Source organism: Vigna unguiculata, chromosome 5 (assembly GCF_037176805.1).
Source record: "Vigna unguiculata cultivar grain cowpea cultivar isolate G323 ecotype 2 chromosome 5, ASM3717680v1, whole genome shotgun sequence".
Classification (NCBI taxonomy): domain Eukaryota; kingdom Viridiplantae; phylum Streptophyta; class Magnoliopsida; order Fabales; family Fabaceae; genus Vigna; species Vigna unguiculata.
Window position 1 is genome coordinate 885,198 of NC_140796.1, and position 17,220 is coordinate 902,417.

Consider the following 17,220-nt stretch of genomic DNA (forward strand, 5'->3'; position numbering starts at 1 on the left):
GTGGAGGTGCGCGAAAATCGTTGAAGAAGTTAACATGATGAAGGGCCAGGATTGAACCCTAGTGAAGATTATTGATGTGGTAACTTGGGTACCACAAAATATAAACCGGATCATAGCGCAACAACCAAACAGCACTGTATTTTAATTTTCATGTTATAAATATTAGAGAGAACAGAACACAGAAGGCACAGCGCCGCCTCAAGCTCTATCCCTAATCCCTATCTTATTCTCTCTGTGCTCGCAACACGCTCCTGCATCCGACCTAAGGTACATCGTTTCTCGATCTTTATTGTTGTGGTTGTTTCTTCTGATTCACTTGCATCTACATATGTTTTTTGTTTCATCATCGTGATTGTAATGTTAATCCAGATAGTAATGTTAGTAATAATCGACACTCATCGATCATGGCGCCACGCGTATTCTTTGTGGGGATTTCCATCGGAAGCACCACACATGTGATGACTCTTTTCCTTCTCGAATGTTCGAATGTTATTGTTGTGGCACTTCGATGTGTGTTTTCTAGGTTTCCGATGATTCTGTTATGTTTTTTATGATATTACGATAACGCTCAATAATTTGATTAAATTATTTTGCGTTTTAGGGTTAGGATGCTCATCTTTAGATAGATGTATGAAAACTTTGGGAATAATGATTTATGTTCTTGGTTTTTCATTGGCCTTGTATATGATTTGGTTGTTCGTGATGGGTTCTGGCTAGGTATTTGTTGTTGGTTTTCAATATATTGTTATTTATGATTAGGACTTGCCTTGAGTTTCGATGTTGTAATTTTAACAGTTGTTTTTTTTTTCTCGATTTGAATTTTAGGTGTTCTTGAAGGTTCATTTTGTTGGCTTGGTATCCGTGCAAGTTCTGCGGTGGCAGATTCCAAGGTGAAGGCGTGACGTCAAAGTTTCTTTCATGTTTGAACAGGCTACTATCCATTTGGGAGCAACTGAGCTGCTTGGAGAGTATTTTTCTTCTTCTAGAAAAAATTATAGACCCTCATCACCGCAGAGAGTTATCTGTATGCATCGCGAGACATACCAGAAATTCACTCAGTTTTGTGGTAGCGGTTGGCCACCTTCCATTATCCCTGAAGGAGATTCTTCCAGGCTACAAGCTACTTTAGAGGCCGAAGTTGCTGCTGCGTATAACTTGAATTCTTGTGTTTGCTGCCACTGAACATCTCTGAGACTTTGTCCGTCAACATGGCTTTACAGAACATTGGTGCTGCAAACAGCGATGATGCCTTCTATAGGTACAAGATGCCTAGGATGATTACCAAAATTGAGGGCAGAGGTAATGGCATCAAAACTAATGTCGTCAATATGGTTGATATTGCAAAGGCATTGGCAAGGCCAGCGTCTTACACGACAAAGTATTTTGGTTGTGAACTTGGGGCCCAGTCTAAGTTTGATGAGAAGACTGGGACTTCTCACGTCAATGGAGCCCATGATACTGCAAAGCTTGCTGGCCTTCTTGAGAATTTCATCAAGAAGTATGTCCAGTGTTATGGTTGTGGAAACCCTGAAACTGATATCCTAATTACCAAGAACCAGATGATCCAGCTGAAATGTGCTGCTTGTGGTTTTGTGTCTGATGTTGATATGAGAGACAAGCTGACTACCTTCATCGTTAAGAATCCTCCAGAAGTAAAGAAAGGTTCCAAAGACAAGAAGGCCATGCGGAGAGCTGAGAAGGAGAGACTCAAGGAAGGAGAAGCGGCTGATGAGGAACAGAAGAAAGTGAAAAAAGATGTCAAGAAGAAAGGTTCTTCATCTGCAAAGGATGGCACTGCAAAATCCACCATTTCAAAGAAGAAAGGAAGTGGCTCTGACGAAGACCGCACATCGCCTACTCACAGACAAATTGAAGAGAAAGAGGATGCTCATGACGAAGATGATGAGGATGATGGCGTGCAATGGCTGACAGATACGTCACTTGATGCTGCTCGTCAACGTATCCAAGAACAGTTAAGCGCTGTGACAGCCGATATGGTTATGCTTTCTACAGATGAACCAGAGAAGAAGAAAAAAGCAGCAAGTAATGAAAATGGTGGTTCTCAGAATGGTAACTCAATGAACTACGGGACTGTAGTCGCTGAAGTGAAAGCAAATTTGAAGAAAGGTCTTGGAGCAACCGAATTGCTTTCTCGTCTTGCAGCACTTTCTGCACCTGCTCAAGAAAAGATGAGTGCTCTGGTTGAAGCTCTGTTCGAGGGAACAGAGAAAGGTTTTGGTAAAGAAACTCTTAAGAAGAAGAACTATTTTGCTGCCTCTGTTACAGAGGAGGGATCCCAGATTTTATTGCTTAATGCTATTGAGGAATTCTGTTGCAAGTCTAATTCCAATGCTTTGAAGGAGGTTGCCCTGGTTCTGAAGACACTGTACGATGCTGATGTCTTGGAGGAAGAGCACATAGTTATGTGGTATCAAAAGGGACTGAAAGGCGATAACAAGAGCTCCAAGATTTGGAAGAATGCTCAACCTTTCATTGACTGGCTTCAGAACGCAGAATCGGAATCGGATGAAGAATAACATGTGATCATTATGTATCATGGAGGAAGAAAAACTCTTGGATTTTCCAGTACTTATGTTTGCTTGCTTGTGTCATGTCCTTTATTTCCAATAAAGGGTCTTGTTGGCCCCCTCTGTTGAACTGCTATGATCTTTCAAACTTGTTGCGAAGGGTGCATGCCTGTCTGGTCTTTTAGTATGTACGCGTCAGTGTTTGGTTCTTGAGTATTTTGGCTTTTTATGTTAATGTTTTGTGCTTATAATAAAACGTGGTGTTTTCTGTTGTGTCTAATGTTTTTATGTTAATGTTTTAATATGATGGTGTTTTCTTTACCCTTTTTACTTTTAGTTTTTGGTGGATTATTTGGGAAAGGTTTTGATTGGGGGAGGCTAGAACAACTCTTTTTATCATAATCGATCGAGTATATTTGAGTCAAACTGTATGTCATCTTAAAATATTTTGTTCTTTATCCATTTTAGCTTTGTTGGATAGTTGGGGGAGGTCTTTGTTGAGATGCTTCCGACAATATCTTCTTCTGTTATTGTGATTATCAATCGAGTAATCATATTCTAGGAAATCTGCATGTAATTGTATAATTTTAGTTTTCTTGGCTTGTTGGGTGAGGTTTTGATAGAGGATGAGTATGAATTGGGTAAGGTATATTTTGGGCCAATTGCGTGTGGTTCTTATTCAGATACTAATTCCTCTATTTCCGTATACCGGGATGCGGGGTGTGCTTGGTATATGGGCTCAAATCTAGCACTTCTCACGTAAACTTCATTTCAATACGAAAAAAAATGTAGTTGAACTTCTATTATTCTATAAGCTATCTATTATTTTATAAACAATGATATACATACTTTTTCATTTCATATATATTAAATATTTTTTTTCTTTTTTATTATATCATGTATCGTATAAATTTATCATTTCTATCTCCCCTTTCCGATTTATATATTTTTTTTTAATTTTATTATGAGAGCTTATAACTTATTTGAATCTGTTCAAAGTTATTTTTAAATGTTTTTTGAAAGTTAAAATTTGTGTGCTTTTAAGATGGATTTTAAAACTTTAATTTTATTTTAAAATTTATGTTTAAAATTTATACAGTTTTTTGTAATGATATATATTATGAATTTTTTTTACTTAATGATTAATGGTTTATAATTATTTGCATTAATATTATTTATTTTAAAATTTATATGATCAAATCTATCTTAATCTTACTTTTGCATTTTATTATTTAATTATACCATTAAGATACGATCGTAGGTTAAGAATTTCTGCTTGCTTCAACATTTTCGATATAAGGTTACGAAATAAAAAGAAAAAAAGTATTAACGTGTATAATAATATATAAAAATATCACAAATGAATAAATTGTATTTTAATATTTTCAGTTATGTATTTTCTTTTCTTTAATTCTTTACATTATATTATGTTTGTAACATAAATTTTCTGACTAAAAATGGATGGGTCAAGGATTTTACAGAATCCAAGAGATTAGTTTTTCTTTTTACATCTTGTCTTTCATGTCTCGCATCCTTATTTGTTCTCCTTCCAAAAATGAAGCTCTAATTTCAAAGAACAACAATTCAATTCAACCTTGTTTCTGTTTTACATCTTTACCTCTGAAGAATTACTCTACCAAAGAGTTTGTTTATAAAGTTTAATCGATTATTTTATTTTTGTTTTTTTATTATAGGAGATTATTTAGGTAATTTTATTAGGAAAATATATTTAATTTTTGTTAGCTTTTTTCTTCTCATTTTATTTAAATATTGAAAGAGGTATAGTGTAACCCTAATATTTTAAGGTTGATCTTAATCTATTGGGCTTAAGGGGCTGGCCCATAGGGTGCTAAAGCCCCTAAAGCTATTAGAGTCTCTCATTCAGCCTTCACTCTTGCAAATAATTCCTCAACCGTTGCCTTTCTTCTTTCCAGAGCTCTGCTAGGGTTAGCCGTCAACTCCCTCTAAGCAAACTCAAGCTCTTCCACTCCATGTAAGTGGCTTTTGAGCTCGTAGTAATCCTCCTCTAGTTTTATTTTAGCAGTTCCTCGAGGCTCATCCCAATGACCTCGTTCTGTTCTGTTCCGCTATTTTTTTCCAGCGTTTTATTTTGTTCCTAGAGTTTTTGCACTCCATTGTTCGGTGTCGAGGTCGCGTCGGGACATTCTGCTAGCTTATCTCCAGGTATAGGGAAGTTAGGGTTTACTGTTTTATTTTGTGTTCTCACATGCTTTGATCTTGTTTCATGAGTTGATGTTTGGTTGCCATCAAAAATGGCTTGGGAGCTGTTAAAAGCATGTTTTGGTCAGATTGGATGTATGTGTCTGCGCAAACAGTGACGAGTTCTAGTTTTCTCGCCCAAGCAAGTGTGTCTCGCCTAGGCGAGATTAATAGCAACTCGCCCAGGCTGCTTGCACGAGATGTCGCCTAGGCGACGAGCTCCTGTTTTGAGCGAGAGCCCATCTCACTCAAGCGAGGAGGTCTCGCCTAAGCGAGAGGGCGCGACAGTGCCACTGTTCCTAATTCGAGCCCTCGCCTGAGCGAGACTCTTTTGCCTGAACGAGAGGCTGAGCGAGGAACATGTTTGCTTTTTGGTTTCTTTGTTTTGGGATATTGAACACATGTTTGGACCGATTATGCCTTTTAAAGTATGAACTGAGTGACTTTGTGTGAATATAATGAATTATGGTTTGGAACTTATGAGCTTAACATGAGTTGTGAACGATGAAGTTGGATAATTCTTAACATGTAATGAACATGAAATGGTTGGTTATGAAAGTGGCATGATATTGATATGGGATATAATTCTATATTCATGGTTTGGGAAGGATGTGTTGGTATGGATTTCACATGTGATGCGAATGAGGATGGATTGTAAAGGTTGGCATGAGATTTATACATGCATGATAAACATTACTTGTTTGATTATGATTGGTTTGTAGTCAGTGCGTAATTCCTTGAAATCTCTAGGTGAGATTTCAGAGTCGTGCTTCAGTGGTCGGGGACGTAATTCCATGACCCCTGATAGTGGGAACTCATGGTGGTGCCTCATTTATATAGTCTGGTAAGGATTCAGTTGCATCCTGACACTCTAAGGAGTCAGTTAGTCTCACTTATAGCGGACTGACTTTTGTGGTGAGAGTAGCATGATGCCCGAAACTCATTAAGGGCTAACCTTGTGTGTGGGGATTGAGACATTGTAACACTTGTAACACTTAGCTCGGGGGTGGATCCGACTAGATTATATGTATCCGGATGAGTCGAGTCAGATTCTAGTGTATTGTTTGAGAAGTCATAACATGTTTGAATGAGATATACTGTTAGGATTGTGTAATGGCATGTGACTGCTTGATGAACTGTTTCTACTCTAGCTTATCATGTTTGCTTGTTTGGTTGTCTTGTATGTGGTTCTTCTCCTTTTGCGATGATCATCAATTTATTGATGTGAGCAGATGTGAGAGGTTCTAGCGGTCAACAGGGGAATGGTGACTCCGCTACTTAGCCCGTCTAGGCTGGATCCCGCTTAGTGGATTTTCTTTAGGACCACGGCCCATGTATTGACTGTCCTTTTAAACTCCCAATTTTATTACTGTTAATATTTGTATATGGTTCAGCTTGACATCGTTACGTACCTTGGATAATTGTATGAAATTACCTTTAAACTCTGAGACTACGCTACGATGTTATTTTAGTGTGATGCTTCCTTTAATTACGTTTATTAATTAAATGGAGTGTTAGTTTGGTAAATTAAAAGTAATAAATTGTACAATATTATGTACCACTAAATGTGTAGTTTAAGATGATTATTTTATGGGTTATTTTGTCTAATGGTCTAGAATTTTTAAACAAACTACTGACTATTGTTAAACCAAAGCTGAATTCCCAACTATACTTTGTAATATTTTATTTTTTATTTTATATTTTTGACCTAGATTAAAGTGTTTTTACTATATATTATTATGTCCTAATTTTCAACCCTAAGTATAAAAGGGAGTTTTTGACGTTTAATTCGAAATATACTCAATACCTTTGTTTTTTCTATTGTCGATAAAGTTAACAAAACCAAATTTTTCTAAAGACGTTTTAGAATAAAAAATTAACAATTTTCAAGTTAAAATTTATTTATACAAAAATTAATTTACATAATTTCTTTTCTAAATTTTTAATTTTATTTAAACATTAGTTTTAGCTTATATTTAATGTACATATATGACCTAATATCATTTATAGGCCTAAAAATAATAGTAGATCACTATTATAATGCTCCTTAAATTATTGAGAAATATTGTTATTATTTAAAAGATATGCATATTTCAATTATCATATAATCAGTTAATATGTAGATCCAAAAGATCAATAAATATAGCATCTTACCATATATAATATTCATTCAACACTTAATTATACTATCTATTCTCATACTATTCATTTATTGTTATTTTTATTGACTTAAACGTTAGATAATTTTTGAAAGTGGACTTTTCCTATCATTAAGTATCACACATATTTTTCTTCTAAAAAGAAATACAATTTATTGGAAATTCTACATTTAATATTCATTATTATTTTTCTTATACGTATGTTTATTTGATTTTTTTTATTAATTCTCATAAATTATAATTCGTCTGCTTTCACCATTCTTCCAAAAAGAATTATTGAAATGATTTATAATTAGTTTTGTATGGTCGATTTATTATTAATTGCTCGTGAATATTTTTCATTCATAATAGATGGATACTAAAATTAGAAAAAGCATAAAATAATTCACAAACTCAAGCTGCTAAAATGACCTAAAGAAAATGAAATAAACAGAAATAGCGAGGGAAAGAAAAGAATGGTCTAGACCTCATTAAAATATTACGTAAAAAAAGAAAAATAGAAGAGTAGTTTGAAGTTTACACATAATGAGGGCTTTCATTGGTTGGTATATATATAGACGTAAGGGCATTGGTTTTGCCCAGCCTCGTCTCCTTCACAAACTCTGAAGAGCCGCACCTTCTAATCACTTTCCTCTCTTTCGCTTCGCTCCGATTCTTCTTGCCTTCTGTTCCCTTCAACAACTTCTGCAGGTATCATCACCTCCATTCATCGTCTTTTGGTTTTTGTTTTTTGTTTTTTTGTCTCTTGACTTATCGGTTCCTTTTACATGATTATTTATTCTTTGTTTATATAATCGTTTATTTTCATTTCGAGTTTCACCTGGAAAAACCTAGATCCGTAATAACTTTTGTTTTAGCTATTTCTGTTATCGATGTAATTCATTTATTTATTGGCGATTTGTTGTTGTTGCTGCTGCTGCTGCTGCTGTTCTTCTTTTGTTAAGATTTTGATGCGATTAAGATCTGATAATTTGTTGACGGTAATTTTGTGCCGTGTGTAACGGTGCTCCGTCGTACGCTAGCATTTGGCTCTAAATATTTCCACGCTTGCTGTGTTATCGTCAAAATTATCTGTTATTATTGATGATTGATTGTTAAGATTGTGAATGTTTTATATTGTTTTGATTCATACTTAGAGTTTTTTTACTTTCTGTTTGGATTAACTGTTTTTGTTTTATCTTGATTAGAAAATTATTTGTATTGTGATGATTATTTGTTAGGATTGAATTTAATTTGTGTTATAATTTTGATATTAGGGTTTTCAGCTGCATGTATTATCCCGTTCTGGAATAATTATACCATTGTTTAAGGATGGTGTTGATATAACAATAGTGATTATTTCTGTAAAATATGTTGATGAAACCTACATGCCAAAGCCTGTTGGCTGTGCCTGAAATTTGTTTTAATTTGGATTTGTCTGCGTTGGATTTCGAATAGAGCCAAATAGATTCCATTAATCGATTTTACATATTCTTCTGCATTGGATTGGGCTTGATTTTGGTTGTTGTCGTTGTTCTTTCGCCCGATCTACTTGATGTTAGATAGAATTCTTCTCCATTATTTAAGTCATTTTGTAAGTTGTTTTTTTTTGGAGATTGACTTCAGGTATGTGAAATATGCAGAGTATGATTGCTACTATTTTTTATGCGGTGTGGTGGATTTAATTTTTTATTTTTATATTTTCCAATTGTAATTAATATGTCTTCCTTGTGTCTATGTTGTTATTTGATTTTGCGACTTATCCTGCGGTTATGTTGTCAAAGTTATGTACCTTTTACCTTTATAATATTGGCCCCTTTACAAAGTGCTTGAAGCTAGTGTTTCAGAATTGTAATTGAAATAATGTAGCTTGTAGTTTTTGACCCAGGTGTCCTGCAAGCAGATTTCAAGGTGAAGGTGTCACGTTGAAGTTTCTTTCATGTTTGAACGGGCTATTATCCATTTGGGAGCAATTGAGTTGCTTGGAGAGTGTTTTTCGTCTTCTAGAAAAAAGAACAGGCTGGTGCCGAGGAGGCTCGGCTGTATGCATCGTGCGCCTTACCAGGAACACACTGAGCTTTGTAGTTGCTGTTTGCAGCCCACGATTTCTCTAGGAGGATCTTTGTGATAACAATCTACTGATCAACATCATTATTGCTTCTGCGTTAACTTTGAATTTCAGTATCAGCCACCTGTGTCGTCTAGCGTGTTTCTTTGAGAATTTCAGGATTTGTGTCATCATGGCCTTACAAAACATTGGTGCTAGTAACAGTGATGATGCCTTCTATAGGTACAAGATGCCAAGAATGATCACCAAAATCGAGGGCAGAGGTAATGGCATCAAAACAAATATTGTCAATATGGTTGATATTGCGAAAGCCTTGGCAAGGCCAGCTGCCTACACAACAAAGTATTTCGGATGTGAGCTTGGAGCTCAATCAAAGTTTGATGAGAAAACTGGAACTTCCCATGTTAATGGCGCACATGATACTCCAAAACTTGCTGGCCTTCTTGAAATCTTCATCAAGAAATATGTCCAGTGTTATGGTTGTGGAAATCCTGAAACTGATATCTTAATTACTAAGAGCCAAATGATCCAGCTGAAATGTGCTGCTTGTGGGTTTGTGTCTGACGTTGACATGAGAGACAAGCTAACTACATTCATCATTAAGAACCCTCCAGAAGTTAAAAAGGGATCCAAAGACAAGAAGGCCATGAGGAGAGCTGAGAAAGAGAGACTGAAGGAAGGTGAAATGGCTGATGAGGAGCAGAAAAAACTGAAGAAAGAGGTTATTAAGAAGAAAGGAACTTCATCTTCTAAGGATGGTGCTCCGAAATCTACCTCTTCAAGGAAAAAGGCAAATGGCTCCGATGAAGACCGTGCATCACCTCCCCGCAGTCAAATTGATGAGAAGGATGAGGCTCGTGACAAGGAAGATGTGGATGACGATATAGAATGGCAAACCGATACATCACTGGAGGCTGCTCGTCAACGAATTCAGGAACAGCTGAGTGCTGTGACAGCTGATATGGTCATGCTCTCCACAGATGAACCAGAGAAGGAGGAGAAAGCCAGAACTAAGGTAAGTGCTAATTCTGAGAATGGTAACTCTTTGACCTATAGGACACTGGTTGCAGAAGTCAAAGCAAATTTGAATAAAGGTGTCAAGGCAAAGGAGTTGGTGTCCCATCTAGCAGCACTTCCGGCATCTGCTCAGGAGAAGATGAGTGCTCTGTATGAAGCCCTGTTTGAGGGCATTGAGAAAGGTTTTGCAAAAGAAGCAATTAAGAAGAAGAACTACCTTGCTGCCGCAGTTGCTGAGGAAGAGGGTTTGCAGTTGTTACTGCTGTGTGCAATTGAGGAATTTTCTTGCAAGTCTACTTCCAATGCGTTGAAGGAAGTTGCCCTGGTTCTGAAGGCACTCTACGACGCTGATGTGTTGGAGGAAGAACACATAGTGAAGTGGTATCAAAAGGGACTGAAGGGTGATAACAAGAACTCTCAGATTTGGAAGAATGCTCAGCCGTTCATTGAATGGCTTCAGAATGCAGAATCAGAATCGGATGAAGAATGAGACTGTGTGTGGAGTTTGTTACTTATGTTGCTGCTTTGCTTCTTTTATTTTTTGAATAAAGGGTCTGTTTTGCCCTTCAGGTTATTATTCGTTGTTTTAAAACTAGACATTATGATGTTTGCTTTTGTTTCGGGACTCTGTTACATTAACGAGGATGAGACTCTTAGTGTTGTTATATTTGTCTTTGGTTTTTTAGCTTGAGCTCTTCCGTCCACATTGGAAGAGCATTTGAAAACAAAGATCCACGTTCTGTTATGTCCTTGACTTTGCCTAATAAATGGTGATCGTGATAAAATGATTTTGAAAATGCTTTACCAAATATACGTTTTTCTTTTCCAAATTTAACCTTGATCTATACATTTGAAAGGTCATTTTTTTGGGTGGCCTTTAATTTAATATAAAGAGCATTCGTACGACTACTGTAGCCTTTGCTGTATTGAGAAGATTTATCTTTAGGTTTACGGATTTCACACTAACTAGGAATTTAGAAGTGAAATAATTCTAGGCTTTTAAAAGGGTATTGCACAGAACCTTTTTTTTTATTGGTACAATGGAAAATGATATATATATATATATATATATATATATATATATATATATATATATATAATATTTGTTTATTTTTCATCATTTTAAATTTGCATTTTTTTAATCAATAGACTTTATTTTCACAAAATTTTATTTATAATCATTTTATTTTATATTTTGTTAAATTTTGAATTTAATACTCACTTATGAAATTTTAAAAGGCATATTAAAATATTAATAGGAATCATAATATAATTACAATATAAAATATTATAATAAAATATAAGAGATATAATATATGGTACAAAAGAAAATTGTTATTTTATTTTATTCTTATACTTTATTTTATATATATATATATATATATATATATATATATATATATATATATATATATATATATATTTTAAGAAAATCATTAAAAAATTGCAAATACCCTACCTAAACAAAATAAATAAAATATATGTGATGGGATTCGATTTGATTTAGTTTTAATTTAACATGAAATAGTATTAAAAAAATTCCAAATACCCTACCTAAACAAAATAAATAAAATATATGTGATGGGATTCGATTTGATTTAGTTTTAATTTAACATGAAATAGTATTAAAGTAAATAGTTTATATTTTAACGACAACTAGTAGTTAAAAGGCAATTTATTTTTATATAAAACTTAATAACTTGGATGTTATTATTATTGTAACTTATTTTACCATATTTAATTGATAACATTTATACCCTAAGTTTCAACAATTTTGTTAGTACAAAATAGTTTAGCATTTTTTATAATTTCGCAGTGTTTTGTAATAAAAACTTGTTGACCTATAATATTTTTAGTTATTATATTATTTATAATTTCAATGTTTTTAGTAATATGACCTATACTACTATTTTATAATTTCAATGTTTTTAGTAATAAGACCTATTTCAATGTTTTAATTTTAATTTTGAACTAAATTCTTTCGTTATAGAAAAGAAAATCAGAAAAAAGAAAAATAGATTATTTATTTTTTAAACAGGGCTTCACTTCTTTTTGACTATCTTTGAAACCCCGCTCAAAATAAAATTTATATCGCATTCTAAACATGAAAGCAATATGAGAATAACTTATAAGATTGATTCACGATGGTACATTAGACATGAAGCTGAATGCACTGTATAACAAACTAAATACAACTAAGATATTTTTTTGATATCTTAAGTTATGATTGTTTCTCATCCTGAAGTTACCATTTTATTTTTTTTTATAAAAATTGCTTAATTATTTGATATCAAATACAAATTACTTATTTTTCAGTGTACAAAGTGATCCTAAATCAATGGTGATGAGTAGTAAATGAAAAAAAAAATGTAAAAAAAAAATGTAAATTAAAATTCAACCCATTTTATTTTGCTAGAAGCAATTGGTCATGGAACCATAATGTATAGTGTAGTACGTCTCTGCTTACCCATGTTTATGATCTTTCTCAACATTTTCCTTTTCCAGTAAAAGGGGTTATATATCGTATATACAACAACATCTAATTACACTAATGGCACTTCCAAAGGTTTTTTCTTCAATTTGTTCTGTTTTTTCCCTTAATTTTACATTAAAGATATCATTACTCCACTCTAAAGTTTACCACTGAATCATTTATATTGTTTTCCTAGTGTGCTTGCATAGGAGATTGCTCATGACCCTGTACAAAACAAGAAAAAAAAAAAAAACTAAGTACTTTGGAACTCTCATATAACTTGGTGAGAATGATGAAGAACAAGAATTGAGATTGCTAACCTGGTATTGAAACTGTTGGATTGAAATAATAGCTTTAACCATTATATAAAATGGTACAATCATTCCAATGTTTCTCAACACCACTGACTGCAAAGCATTGAAGAAAATAAATTTTCTTAGCTCACAAAATAGTCACTTCGTGTTACTATGTACACACACATATATGTGTTTTCTTACCATAAACACTGTGAATGAATGTGCTCTTGCTCCTCTGAGTATAAATATGATTGGAAGAGTATGGCGTAGAAGAAGAAGACCAATAAACTGAAATTGAAATTATTGCATCTCTAAGCTACAAGAATTAGATAATAATTCCTCACCTTATCAAACTCTTCTCATTTTTTAATTGCAAAACATACATGTTCAGAGAGAAAAAGGAAATTACAATAATGGTAACAATGCGGCAAAATATCAAGCTTCTTGTAGAGGGTGCTGCTGCATATTCAAAATCTAGGTCTAGGAATTCATGAAATGCTGTGAACTGATGGTTATGAAGTTCCCTTCTTGAAATCTCCCAGTTCCCTCTGACAATAATCTTGTATCATCATTTCATCACAGAAAGAGGAAATATATATATATATATATATATATATATATATATATAAAATTAGTGTTAAATATGTTTTTGTCCCTCAACTTTCAATGAAAATTGGAATTAGTCTCTCTTCGAAATTTTGGTCCAATTTAGTCTCTCAACTTCAGAATTGTATGAATTTAGTTCTTTTAAGCAAATTTTTGTTAAGTTTATTTAACGTTCAAACGTATTTCATGATAGCATTTAATATGTTTACACCGTTTGACACATTTTTTGCTTCAATATTAGCTAAGAAATTATTATGAAACACGTTTGAAACGTCAAATAAACTTAACAAAATTTGGTTAAAAGGACTAAAGCCACACAATTTTAAAGTTGAGAAACTAAATTAGACCAAAATTTTGAAGAGGAATATTTTCAATTTTTAGTGAAAGTTGAAAGATCAAGAACATATTTAAATCATAAAATTATGACCATGAATTCAATGACTATTTAACACGTACCCAAAATTTATTGGAGAAGAACCATAGTGTAATAGAGGAGGCAGTGGAGGTACAGTATACCCAGGCTTGAGTTGCTGCAGTTACCAAAGTGGGAAAAAACTCAAACACTTTCTCATTGAGTATGAATGAATTATGAGAAACACCAATGTATGAATAATAGTATTTTAGAACAAACCTGTTGGCAAATTTCACATGTAGTATCACCCTTCTCATTGCACCATCTTTGAACACAGTTTTGGTGTGCATACTACAATGATAAAAAGAAAAGGTGCCAAAAACTGAGTTCATTAAAAACAATCCAAACATCTGAACATCAATAACTATTGACAACCTTAAAGAAAATATCATGGTTTAGTAATAATCATTCTAATTTAAAAGCAATGAACAAGGTAAAATCTTACCTTCAATGTTCCACAGCAAGAACAGGGTGTGTCCATGTTTGAATCTTCATCCTCACTGTGACATATTCGACATTCCACCAATCTATTAGGAGATGACATAATATCTTCATCCATCTAAATCTAAATCTATCTCATGTGTCAACTAAGACCGTTCTTATTATAAAATCAACTTGTAAAATGAAATTTGTAGTATAATACTAACGTGTTCTCTGTATTCAGAAATTACAAGCACGTTATGAATCAGTTTCATGTATCTTTTGATGCAGTTCATTCTTATAATTATGAACATACAATTTTTTGTCTTCCAAGATTTCTGTGGTTTGCTTAAGGTGGTACGTTTGAGAAGAGATGAAATGAGAGAAGAAAAGAACTTCCACATACACACGGAAGGTATACTGTTAACAATCTGCAAAACAAACAAAATATTAATCTCAGACAAGTATATATGAATCTTGACATTGCTTACCAAACATGAACATTGGCGTTAGAAGATCAAGTTTTTTATATAGATGCTTCTCCAAATATGTTTTATTGCTCAAAAACCGTTCTCTCACTTTTCCTTCGCCTTTCTCCCTTCTAGGTATGTGTGAGAATATTTTTTTTATTATTAGTTTAATTATTTTACTCTTCTAAGAGGAAAATCAAGTCACCAAGATTTGACCACAGCTTATGAATTAAATTACTCAAATGATAGAAGGACATGAGTATGATAATAAATAAATTAAAGAAATAAAAACAAATGTATCAAAACAACAAAAAGTAATAAAATAAATTCAAGAAATTCAAGAACCATACATAAGAAAGTTGGTAATCATGTTTTTTGATGTTTAAAATGTAGGGTGACAAAAAAGATACTTGTTTCCCACTTGTCACCACTTGTGTCTTAAAAGAAGGGACAGAGTGGGGTACTAATATTTACAGTAATGTGAGAATTTCACTGTTAAATTTGTTTTAGAATTATTTTATATGTTTGATGTTGTTGGACACTTTCTATAATGCAAATTCATGTGTAGTAATTTTGAATGATCTTTGTGGCGGACAATTTTGAGGTGATTACAAAGTCAACTCTATTTTGTTTTATTTCATATTTTACAATTTATTTGTTGTTTTTGTTATCTATTTTTTGCTGGGTTAAGATGAGTTTTCTTTCTCTTCTTTAAATAACCACGACTTTATAATCTTTAAAACATGTTTTATTTCAAATCTCTCTTAGAAAAAAATGTTTATGAAAACAATGTTAAACACAAAGATAATCAGATAAATTGGATATTTCACTGTTCATAAAACGTCGAGAATAATAAATTCTTATTATTTATTATATTTACTAATATATATATATATATATATATATATATATATATGAATTGCTGTGGTGTGTTTTGTTAGGTTTAACAAGTACACCACAATAATTAAAACCAACAAATTAAAGATAATTAGTATGGATATTAATTCATTTATATGAATTAGGTTTATGGGAATTCATTTTGTGACGTGATACACAAAAATGTTTTTTCTCCAACCAAATTGAGATAGAAAATTTTCTCTCAACAATTTTAGTAGAAAACTAAATTTGTAATGTAGTCAACCTGACATCAGTGAATTCAATTATTCAATTTTTGAAACGTTTCATCCAACAAATTAACATATTAATTTAAGTTTGAAGTTATATTTGAATCCGTAAATCAATTCAGTAAACTTTTAGGAATTAAGAAAAGTAATTCATGAATTAATTAATCATGTGTATTTTTTTTTTTGTTAAAAATATCTTTGTATTTATTAAGCACATTTATATAGGAAATTGTACTTTTGTTTATTATTTTGTATTATAACTTTTTGTCATAATATTTGTTAACATTGTCAATAACTATTATATATGCATATTACTTATAAATTAATTTTAATTTCTCGGATTAAACAAATGGCTATTGATTTTAAAATAAAGTTCTATCTCATCTATCTTTTATAAAAATCGTTTTCTAATCTTCATGTCATTAACAAGTTTAAATTAAACTCTTGCACATAAATTAGAAAAATTTAAGTAGTATTTTCATTCTTATTTATACACACACACAGACACAATATATTTAATATTTCCAATGACTTAAAAATAATAATAAATATAGATTTCATTAAATGCTATTTAGACAAGTACATTTAAACACACTTGCAAGCATACTATTTATCAAAATTGTATAATTATTTTTAAATAGTTTTAGTTTAAAATAATAAAAATAATTAAATAAAACATGCACTAGTTTTCTTCAAAGAAAAAAAAAACCAAGCCACAGGAATTCCAGAAAATTTATCTCAAAGTTTTAAAGATTAAGTTGACTTTTGCAACCAAAAATGAAAAGTGGACTACTAATGTCGAGATACATTGGTTTTACCTATAGTTAGTGAAAAGACTTTTAAATATATTGAGAAATATGAGAATGTTAAAAACTTTAGTTGGGTGATTAATTTTGGGGGTTGAAATGGGAACGAACATGTAGGCCCATTTTTCAAGTTGAACATAAAATAAAATATAAAATAAAAGTGAAGTTATGAATACATCGTATGTAGGCCATTACAAATCTAACTTTTCCATTACAAGTCTTTTCAAAATTCACGATAAAGAGAAAACTAGAAATGGATCTCAATTAAATTTGTCATAAAAAAATTATGTCAGGATGTTGAAAACAAATAAATAACAAAAAAATTATTTTAATCAGTGAATGTTCAAATTAGCTAAAGGTAAAACTAATTTATAATATATAAATATAAATAACTTTTAACTTAATTTAGTATAGGGTTCATTTAGAGTATGAGATTCTTTTAGAGTTTATCATAATTAAGTTTTTGAAATTATTATATCATTTTTATCTGATCCTGATATATTATCCACAAAATACTAACAATCAAGTTATATTATAATGTAAATGGCGAAGTTCAATCTTATAAATTTAATTTTACGAAATTGAATTAGATCAGAATTCACTTCCTAATACTAATTTAATTAATTTTTAATTTTAAAAATA

At 32.1% G+C, this 17,220-nt stretch overlaps 3 protein-coding genes across 10 annotated transcripts; 2 read left to right on the forward strand and 1 right to left on the reverse strand.

The window, feature by feature from the left end:
• The first annotated feature begins 110 nt into the window (after nt 1-110).
• LOC114184210 (eukaryotic translation initiation factor 5) lies at nt 111-2,808 on the forward strand. 2 transcript variants are annotated; one of them, XM_028071490.2, is made up of 3 exons: nt 140-267; nt 370-455; nt 826-2,808. In XM_028071490.2, exon 3 carries the CDS (start codon nt 1,209-1,211, stop codon nt 2,535-2,537), a length of 1,329 nt encoding a protein of 442 aa, XP_027927291.1. In that variant the 5' UTR covers nt 140-267; nt 370-455; nt 826-1,208; the 3' UTR covers nt 2,538-2,808. The 2 variants fall into 2 exon arrangements, with proteins under 2 accessions (XP_027927290.1, XP_027927291.1); XM_028071489.2 differs by lacking the exon at nt 370-455 and having other exon boundaries at nt 111-267.
• Nucleotides 2,809-7,417: 4,609 nt separating this feature from the next.
• Nucleotides 7,418-10,636, forward strand: LOC114184846 (eukaryotic translation initiation factor 5-like). Of its 3 annotated transcripts, none has more exons than XM_028072184.2 (2): nt 7,418-7,597; nt 8,763-10,636. In XM_028072184.2, the coding sequence occupies exon 2, from the start codon at nt 9,127-9,129 to the stop codon at nt 10,459-10,461; it is 1,335 nt and encodes a 444-aa protein (XP_027927985.1). In that variant the 5' UTR covers nt 7,418-7,597; nt 8,763-9,126; the 3' UTR covers nt 10,462-10,636. The 3 variants fall into 3 exon arrangements, with proteins under 3 accessions (XP_027927985.1, XP_027927986.1, XP_027927987.1); XM_028072185.2 differs by having other exon boundaries at nt 7,442-7,597; nt 8,775-10,636; XM_028072186.2 differs by having other exon boundaries at nt 7,448-7,597; nt 8,756-10,636.
• Nucleotides 10,637-12,354: 1,718 nt separating this feature from the next.
• LOC114186117 (uncharacterized) lies at nt 12,355-14,674 on the reverse strand. Of its 5 annotated transcripts, none has more exons than XM_028074145.2 (8): nt 14,495-14,674; nt 14,204-14,258; nt 13,978-14,049; nt 13,803-13,876; nt 13,150-13,288; nt 12,942-13,028; nt 12,765-12,851; nt 12,355-12,669 (listed from the first exon to the last, which is right to left on the reverse strand). In XM_028074145.2, exons 2-8 carry the CDS (start codon nt 14,237-14,239, stop codon nt 12,637-12,639), a joined length of 528 nt encoding a protein of 175 aa, XP_027929946.1. In that variant the 5' UTR covers nt 14,240-14,258; nt 14,495-14,674; the 3' UTR covers nt 12,355-12,636. The 5 variants fall into 5 exon arrangements, 3 of the variants coding, with proteins under 3 accessions (XP_027929946.1, XP_027929945.1, XP_027929944.1); XM_028074144.2 differs by having other exon boundaries at nt 14,406-14,502; XR_014994719.1 differs by lacking the exon at nt 14,495-14,674 and having other exon boundaries at nt 12,942-13,051; nt 14,204-14,481.
• Nucleotides 14,675-17,220: the final 2,546 nt, after the last annotated feature.